The sequence below is a fragment of the Sinocyclocheilus anshuiensis genome, unplaced genomic scaffold (genome assembly GCF_001515605.1).
Source record: "Sinocyclocheilus anshuiensis isolate Anshui unplaced genomic scaffold, SAMN03320099.WGS_v1.1 scaffold2038, whole genome shotgun sequence".
In the NCBI taxonomy this organism is placed as follows: domain Eukaryota; kingdom Metazoa; phylum Chordata; class Actinopteri; order Cypriniformes; family Cyprinidae; genus Sinocyclocheilus; species Sinocyclocheilus anshuiensis.
This window is the reverse complement of record NW_015547765.1, coordinates 582,150-591,893: the sequence shown is the minus strand read 5'-3', so window position 1 is coordinate 591,893 and position 9,744 is coordinate 582,150. Positions and strand designations below refer to the sequence as shown.

Below are 9,744 nucleotides of genomic sequence, written 5' to 3'. Positions count from 1 at the left end.
CGCGACGGAAAATCGCTGAAGTTCTTGTGCGGAAAGTTCCAGATGACCAGCAGGTGAGCTTGTGATGCTTCAGTCAGTTTCCATTTAATTTCTATTGAATTGTGGTTGTTGTGGTTTTAGTTATTGTATCAGTCATGGCACATTTTGTTATAGGATCTGTTAAGAAAACGTTTTGATGAAGATGTTTTAAATTGTTTGAATTATTTGTTAAAAAAGCTTATATTCTTGCGAACAACTATTACTGGAATAAAATATATATTATTATTATTTATTTAAAAAATACTAAATAAAAAGTACAACATTTTTTAAATATTAAATATAAAACATACAAAAAGTTTTTAAATGATTATATAATTTGCATTTTTATAAAATTTTTTTTTTTTTTTTGTATTTACGAAAAAGGTCTTGTAAAAAGGATAAAAAAAACTTGTAAAAAAACTTAGAATAAACTAGGAATCATTGGAATAAAAATATATTTTATTACTATTTCTTAAAACATACAAAATAGAAAATTAAAACATTTTAAAAATACAAAAAAAAAAAAGTTTTAAAATAATTATGGCGTTTGCCTACTTTTGAACATTTCAGAATGACATTTTTTGGAAAAGTTCTCATTAAAAGGCTTACATTCTTAAAAAATAACTTATTAATTTTATTATTATTATTTCTTACAAAATAAAACAGTACATGATTATTAAAATATAAAATATTTGTCAAATAATTGATTCAAATAAATACATAATTTTGGCATTATATTTATAACAACTTTTTTCCACCAGTTAAAAACCAGTGGGTATAAATAACTCACAGGAAGCTGTTTAGTTGTCCCGTTGAGAGGAAAGTCACAAAAAATGAAATCATCACAACACTGACCACAGTAGACTCTCTAAATTTCTTAAAATATATCCAATAATTTTGCCTGTTTTTTAGGCTAAATATAATATTTATTACTTATTCATGGTTGTTATACAGCCATTTGTAAAGTAATAAAATTGCAATTTTTCAAAATCGATTTTTAAAAGATTTTCTTTTTTATCATCACAGCCATCCTTATTTGTCATTGACCCACTAAACTAATAATGTATTAAGTACTGTCACTGCGATTTCTGTGTTTGTGTGTGTAGTTCCTGGATCTCCGTGTGGCTGTTCTGGGTAACGTGGACTCAGGGAAGTCAACTCTGCTGGGGGTGCTGACTCAGGGCGAGCTGGATAACGGACGGGGCAGGGCCAGGCTCAACCTCTTCAGACACCTGCATGAGATTCAAACCGGACGGACGTCCAGCATCAGTTTTGAGATCCTGGGATTTAACAGCAAAGGAGAGGTGAGACAAATATTCAGGAATTTAAACCAATAACCTCCTGCTTACTAGCATATAAGCATGTTGCTTTGAGAAATACTGGTCTTTTTCATTGTTTTAGGTTGTAAACTACAGTGACTCCCGTACAGCAGAGGAGATCTGTGAGAGCTCTTCTAAGATGATCACTTTTATTGACCTGGCTGGTCATTATAAGTACTTGAAGACCACTATATTTGGCCTGACAAGCTACTGCCCAGACTTTGCCATGCTGGTGGTGGGAGCCAATACTGGCATTGGTTTGTATTTATGCATATATATTTATATTGCTCTATAAGTTGTAAAAGTGATTTATGAGTAATGAGCAAGCCATAAAAACTTGAACTAAAGCTGGCCGATATGTTCATTATTTACAATAAAATCAGTATTTTACACTATTTAAAATATTTACACCACTGTTCAAAGGTTTGGAGACTATTTTTTAAAGAAGTCTCTTATGCGCACCAAGGCTGTATTTGTTTGTTTAGAAATACAGTAAAAACTGTAATGTGAAATAATATTACAATTTAAAAAAAAAAAAAAAATTTCTATTTGAATATATTTCCAAATGTAGTTTATTCCTGTGATGCAAATCTGAATTTTCAACCAGAATTTTTACTCCAGTGTCACATGATCCTTCAGAAATCATTCTAATATGCTGATTTGGTGAAAAGAAACATTTCTTATTATTATCAATGTTGAAAACAGTTGTGCTGCTTGATATTTTTGAGGAAATCATGATACATTTTCCAGAATTATTTAGGATAGAAAGTTCAAAAGAACTGCATTTGTTTGAAATCGAAATCTTTTGAAATATTGTAAATGTCTTTACTGTGACTTTTCATCAATTTAATTAGAGATGCACCGATTGCAATTTTCTTGGCCGATTCCGATTTCCGATTTTTTTGTTAGTGTGATCTGCCGATAACGATTTTTGTCGATTCCGATTTTATTTCTAAGAACTATAATTGACAGCATATACAAACAAAAATCTACTTTTCTTCAACGCAAAGTTTTATTTTCATAAAAAAAACACAAGTAAAATGTCAGTAATAAAATAAGAACAAATAAAAAAATGGCAAACAACAGCACAAATAAATGCAATAGAATAAAGAGAGCTAAGTTTTTCAGGTTAAGTAGGTTTTTATTCAGGTAAGAATACTACAGAAATTAAAGTAATCAAATGTAAAATAACACATCCAGTGTTATTTTACATTTGATTACTTTAATTTCTGTAGTCTTCATTGTAAAAATTAAATACAGATTAATGCTTACCATTAAAGTTATAAAACGTATTCAGTCAAGAGCAGAAAATGATTTTCTTTGTCTTTTGTTCTTTGATTAACATGACAGACAGTAGCAGGAATATTGGACTGCGGACGTGAGAGAGAGAAGGGGTCGTCGGAGAGAAGAGAGCGAGAATGCGTGGCTGACGTTATTGCCTGTGCAGCTGGTAACAAAACGGATAATCGGGAAGAAGTGATACTGACCGACCGATCACCGATCCGGGCCGATCATGAGGAAAATCGGACGATTCCGATCCCTGGCCGATCGATCGGTGCATCTCTAAATTTAATGCATCCTTGCTGAATACAAGTATTACATTTTTTCAAAAGCCATATAATCTTATTGAGCCCCAAACTTTTAAACGATAGTGCATATTTCTATATTATTTTTAAGATCAAATTATAAATCATTAATCAAAACCACCCAGATCACCCAACCCTACTTTTAACAAATTTTGTGTCATAACATATTATATGTCATTCCCACACTGTAAAATTCTCCCAGCTGGCACAACTAGAGAGCATCTGGGTCTGGCGATGGCGCTGAAGGTGCCCATATTCATTGTGGTGAGTAAGGTGGACCTCTGTGGTAAAAGCACAGTGGAGAAAACGGTCCGTCAGTTGGAGAGAGTGCTCAAACAGCCCGGCTGCAATAAGGTCCCAATGGTGGTGTCCAACCCTGATGATGCCGTCACGGCTGCACAGCAGTTTGCACAATCCTCCAGGTACATGTGTGTATGAGAATATAGGGGTTATTATACACTTTACTGCATTTTTTCCCACCTGAAGTATTTTTGAGCCTCACAGTTAAACAGCCTATTTTTGGTACTGTACCTTTAAGACTTAAATATGTAACTTGCTCTAAAAATACCCTACAAAGTACCTTACCGCTGATAGCTGTTCATCACTAGTTTGTACAGTATGCGTGTGTGTAATGATGCATCGCTCTCCCTACAGTGTGACGCCCATCTTCACCCTCTCCAGTGTGTCTGGGGAGAATCTGGACCTTCTGAAGGTATTTTTCAACATTCTTCCTCCTCTGAGCAACAGTAAGGAGCAAGAGGAGCTCATGCAGCAGCTCATGGAGTTCCAGGTACAAACACACTCTTACCAACGCGTACATATCTTGTCTTAATTCTAAGATATTCCAAGATATTTGGTGTCAAATTGATGTGTTCTTAAAGGTGGATGAGATTTACAGTGTTCCTGATGTAGGAACAGTAGTTGGTGGAACACTGTACAGGTCAGTTCACATCTGTTATGTCAATCTTGTCTGTTCATCTGTCTAATAACTGCCTATCGTCCACCTAGCAATGCACTAGCAACCACTCTTTTTTCTTGTAGTAAGTATATACTGTGTATGTGTGTGTGTATATATATATATATATATATACACTACAAGAGAAAAGAAAAAAACATGGTTACTATAGTTATACCATGGTAACCAAAAATTAACTATGGTTTTGTTACACTAAACATAGTTTAACAATGGTATGTGTAGTAAAACTGTGGTTATACAAATGGTAATCAATACACCAAAAAACATGGTCATTACACTTTCACTATAATAAAACCATGTTTTATAAGGGACAAATAAATACCCTAGCAACCATTCAGAACACCTTAGTAATTCCATAGCATCCTAGCAACATCTTAGCAACCACCTAGATCACTCTAGCAACAACAAAGTAACATACTTGCAACTACTCGGAACTCTTTAGCTTTGTAAACCTTCTTAGCAAACCCCATAGCAATGCACTCTCAAATGCTCAGAACACCTGGGCAACGCCCTAGCAACACCTTAGAAACCACTCACTCTTCTAATTGTCTCTCAAATGCTCAGAACACCTGGGCAACGCCCTAGCAACACCTTAGAAACCACTCACTCTTCTAATTGTCTCTCAAATGCTCAGAACACCTGGGCAACGCCCTAGCAACGCCTTAGAAACCACCCACTCTTCCAACTGTCTCGCAAACGCTCAAAACACCTAGGCAACGCCCTAGCAACTCCTTAGAAACCACCCACTCTTCCAACTGTCTCGCAAACGCTCTGAGCACCTAGGCAAAGCCCTAGCAACACCTTAGAAACCACCCACTGTTCCAAATGCCTCTGAAATGCTCAGAACACCTGGGCAATGCCCTAGCAACTCCTTAGAAACCACCCACTCTTCCAACTGTCTCTCAAACGCTCGCAACACCTGGGCAACGCCCTAGAAACCACCCACTCTTCCAACTGTCTCTCAAACGCTCGGAACACCTAGGTAACGCCCTAGTAATGCCTTAGAAACCATTCACTCTTCCAACTGTCTCTGAAACGCTCAAAACACCTAGGCAACACCCTAACAACACTGTAGAATCCTCTCACTCTTCCAACTGTCTTATAACATTCTCACAACCACCTAAAACACCCTAGTGACTGCTTATCAAGGCCCTAGCAACCACTCAGAACAACCTATCAAACCGTAGCAACTCAGAGCAATGTTTTAGCATTGTAGAATTTGATTTACACACACATTTCAATGCCTTGCGAAATCTTCATGTGGAAGTCTTTCACCCTCTTATGGAATCCCTGATCTCCCAGTTTCCAGTTTGAAATGACCAGCAAAAATCTGTTAAATGATGGTTAATGTGACCAATCCTTAAGGCCTATATAAACTTCAAGGCTTTTTCAAGCCAATCAATGTTCAGTTTGTCTTGACGAGCTTTCCTTTTCTAGTTCATAATTGACTTTCTATTCACACACAGTGGTGTGTGTCGTGAAGGAGACCGGCTGGTTGTGGGTCCCACCGATGATGGGCGGTTCCTGAGGTTGAAGGTGTGCAGTATCCACAGAAATCGCTCTGGCTGCCGTGTGCTAAGAGCCGGACAGGCCGCCACACTTGCACTTGGGAACTTTGATCGCTCATTACTACGAAAGGTCTGATCTCAAAACGAGACCAAGAGGAGAAAAGACTAAATAAAGTCCTTATGTAGATATATCTTTATGATGTCTTTGATCTTGAGTGTTTGTGTTTTTAGGGCATGGTCATGGTGAGTCCCAAAATGAACCCTACAATTTGCTGGCAGTTTGAGGCCGCCATAGTCCTCCTGTTCCACGCCAAGACTTTCCGCCGTGGTTTCCAAGTCACGGTACACGTGGGGAATGTAAGGCAGACCGCCACGGTGGAGTGTCTCCTTGGAAAGGTGTAGATTTTTTAAACTTCCTGACATAGGAATCAAGTCTTTACAAACGAACTTGACTTACTTTCTTCTGTAGAAAACAATGTTCTGAGAAGTGTTACTCCTAAAAATAAAGTTCTTTATTGTCATCTTTTGTTCCATGAAGAACCTCAAATATCCATGGAATCTTTCCATTGCACAAAAGGTTCTTTATAGTGGAAAAAGTTTCTTCATATTATCAAAAAGTTCTTTAACTTTAAAGGGATAGTTCACCCAATAATGAAAATTCTGTCATTAATTACTCACCCTCATGTCGTTCCAACCTGGCAAGACCTTCATTCAACTTTAGAAGACAAATTAAGATATTTTTGATGAAATCCGAGAGTTTTCTGACCCTCCATAGACAGCAACAGAACCACGATCAAGGCCCAGAAAGGTAGTAAGGACATTGTTAAAATAGTCCATGTAACATCAGTGGTTAAACCTTAACTTTACAAAGCTACGAGAATACTTTTTGTGCACAAAGAAAACAAAAATGACTTTATTCAAAATTCTTCTCTTCCATGTCACCGTCTGCCGCCATTCATATGAGTATCATGACGCATGCGCTGCACCTTGTTTACAAGCAGAGGAATGCACACACATGCATTGTAGTACTCTCGTGAATGGTGGCATACGGTGATGCGGAAGAGAAGAATTGCTGAATGAAGTTATCTTTGTGCACAAAAAGTATTCTCGTAGCTTCGGAAAAGTACGATTGAACCACTGATGTCACATGGACTTTTTTAACTGTTTTAACAATGTCCTTAATACCTTTCTGGGCCTGGGAACCTTTCGGTTGCATTGCTGTCTATGCAGGGTTAGAAAGCTCTCGGACTTCATCAAAAATACCTTAAATTGTGGTCCGAAGATGAACAAAGGTCTTGCGGGTTTGGAACAACATGAGGATGGGTAATTAATGACAGAATTTTCATTTTTGGGTGAACTAACCCAAATTGTTTTTTAACTAAATGTTCCATGAAAGGTTATTTGGGAAACAAAAATAATTCAATTTTGGAACCTTTATTTTGAAAAGTGTATCATCATAGAAAAATGTGTGTGTTTGTCCTCTAGGAGGAGCTGCGGACAGGTGAGAGAGCCGTAGTGTGTTTCAGATTCTTAAAGCATCCTGAGTACTTGCGCGTGGGAGCCAAGCTGCTCTTCAGAGAGGGGGTGACCAAAGGCATCGGACACGTGACGCACCTCCTACCCTCAACCCAGAACCACGTGCCTGATCAGAACCGCAACCAGAACCACAGTTAGACACATCGGGAGTAACACCATTAATCAAAAGAGGACATTTGACTGCATCTGCAGTGGTTTCCTGTCCTTGCCTTAAGTTTGCATCCCCTAGTTCAATCGTGCACCTTTCATTTCCACTCTGTAGATTTGCCTATATTAATCGCAGATTTGCCTGTGTGTAAATGCTCTTGGTTCCTGTGACATTTGGAGGGTTGATTAGAGTATATGTCTGCTAGGTGTAATGGAGCTTGGAAACCTCTCCTATTTTTGCACATGTGCGTGTTTCACATCTTAAGTTAAAGCTGTCTGACCTTGAGTGAAGCATTTGGGAGTCGCTAAGTTGGGTATCTGGAGCAGATTTCTGCAGGAATTCCTGCCTGCAGACTGCATTATAGATATGAAAACATAATCATAGCATCGGAAGATTCATTATTTCAGCTCTACTAACGTCTTCAGGTCCTCAGTGATATTAAATACATGACATTAGCCCAGGAGATCTGACAACACTTTATTTTTTTTTTTTTCACAAAGTGTACACCTTGAGACATGGGTCTTCAACCTTGTTCCTGTAGACCAGGGGTCCTCAACTCTGGACCTCGAGATCCACTTTCCTGCAGAGTTTAGCTCCAACCCTAATCAAACACACCTGAACAAGCTAATCGAGGTCTTTAGGATTACTACAAAGTTGCAGGTAGGTGTGTTTAATCCAGGTTGAAGCTAATCCCTGCAGGAAAGTGGATCTCAAGGTTCAGAGTCAAGGATCCCTGCTGTAGACCCACTGTCCTGCCAAGTTTAGCTACAACCCTAATCACATACAGCTGGACCAGCTAATCAAGGTCTTCAGGATCACATGAAAAATCACAGGCCAGGTGTGCTGAATCAGGTTGGAAATGAAATTTGAAGGACAGTGGGTGTCCAAGAGCAGGGTTAAAGGCCTAGGCTTTAAAGTATACTTAAATTTGGCACGATGGCTGAGTGTTTGTGTATAGCCGAATACATAGCTTTTCAAAGTATACTCCATTTGATGGCCAGTTAGTGTAAGAAAAATTAAAGCCACATATGCGAGTTGAGTGTACAGCATATGCACGGTTAGAAAAATCAGACTACGCACATACTATGCTGGTGACGAAATTTGGAAAGTCTGCAGTGCACACCCCAGTTTACACATAATAACCCAAGCTGAGCTAACCACTGTATGATTTCTACAGTCCTTTATGATTGTTGCCTGTCAGTTTGTATGATATACGTTGTATCTATGATTTGTCACAAAGGCTATTAGTCAGAATATGTGAACATGATACATTAAATGAAATTGTCTTGAATGGAAGAACTGTAGCCGAAATCGTAGAGTAATGCGAGGCTGGCTGTAGTCACAAATGGAAACAAGATTGTGATGGACAAAAGTATATTCCATTTAATGCGTTGTAGTTTTACAGTTGTTCCATTATGGTTGAACGAAATTGAAATTTCAAAAGTTGAAAATGTCTTTCCACAAATTTTTAGTGAATGAAAAACGGGGCGTAACACGTTAATGAAACCTAAAATGCAAGATTTTAATTTAAATGAATCGGACAATCCACAAATTGTTTTGCAAAAGATTTACACATTAATTTTGTTTAAGGTTCATGAATAAATGACCAGGCTTGTTTTTGTTCACTTGTACCATTTCGGTGCTATTGTTAGTGTGATTGAATATCGCCCCCTATCTTCAGGACAGAAGAGGTAACCGAAAGGGAATTTTTGGAGCTCTAGGGTTGTAGGAACAGTCAGGCATGATTGTTTTTTTTTCACTAGCTTGATTACATTGTGCCTAATTCTAAATGTATTCACAGATGACGCATATTGCACAATTGTTTGTAAGCAAATATAAGGTTTAGGTCATTTCCGATGGCTTACAGGGTTAACTGGGTTAAACTTATGGCAGCTTTGTGTGATGGGCATTTGTCTTGAGCATGCACAGTCACCCAGATAACCATTGTGTTGTTGTGTGTCTCGTTCACTCCATTTCGAGATATTGTTAAAATAATTGCAAAAATATTGAATACTGATCATAGATATAACTACCATTTGAAGTTACTAAACTAATGTGACGGCTAATGTGTAAAAGCTCATTTCATTTAACATTGAGCATCAGTAATGAAGCTTGAGCAGAATGCATTTACAAGTGTAAATAATTAGTAAAACCTTGATTTTACAGACATTTTTACGAAGAAATTCGTTCTGCTTTTGTTTTATAAATGAGGCCCAATTGCTTTCATAACTTCCGCTGTTGGTCAACAGTGCATGTTGTGCTTACACAAATAATAATTAGTATTGTCTGATGTGCAACTGGCGGGCTTTATTACATTTGAGATGTATCTTCATTTCATGTACTTCTGCAAAAAGTCTTCAAAAACCTAGAAACCAGACTAGTTATCTACTGCTTTGCTATTAGTTCCGATGTAATAAAGAATCAAATGTTTTATTGTGGAAACCCCTTGTTTGTAATTATTTAAGGACAGGAAATACAATGGTTTGTCATGGAAATGACAAGTTAAAAACAAGTAAAGCTCTTTTCAGCAGACTATATATGATTATTTTAAACTGTCCCACATTTGGGACAATTAAAAAAGAACAGAAAATGGGTTTACAGTGCACTTGTAAGTCTATGGGGCAAGTGTATTTGCAGAAATGTGAAGCTTGTA

The 9,744-nt window shown here is 37.5% G+C and overlaps 1 protein-coding gene across 2 annotated transcripts in view; it reads left to right on the top strand.

Annotated features, from left to right (window-relative positions):
- LOC107704551 (GTP-binding protein 2-like) overlaps positions 1 to 9,524 on the top strand; it is an 11,252-nt gene extending 1,728 nt beyond the window's left edge. For both annotated transcript variants that reach the window (XM_016507500.1, XM_016507499.1), the window contains 9 exons: positions 1 to 53; positions 1,125 to 1,322; positions 1,420 to 1,594; positions 3,126 to 3,345; positions 3,578 to 3,713; positions 3,805 to 3,863; positions 5,366 to 5,537; positions 5,639 to 5,803; positions 6,893 to 9,524. In XM_016507500.1, coding sequence (XP_016362986.1) covers positions 1 to 53; positions 1,125 to 1,322; positions 1,420 to 1,594; positions 3,126 to 3,345; positions 3,578 to 3,713; positions 3,805 to 3,863; positions 5,366 to 5,537; positions 5,639 to 5,803; positions 6,893 to 7,081 — 1,367 coding nt within the window. In that variant the 3' untranslated portion in view covers positions 7,082 to 9,524. The remainder of the gene's footprint in view (positions 54 to 1,124; positions 1,323 to 1,419; positions 1,595 to 3,125; positions 3,346 to 3,577; positions 3,714 to 3,804; positions 3,864 to 5,365; positions 5,538 to 5,638; positions 5,804 to 6,892) is intronic.
- Positions 9,525 to 9,744: the final 220 nt, after the last annotated feature.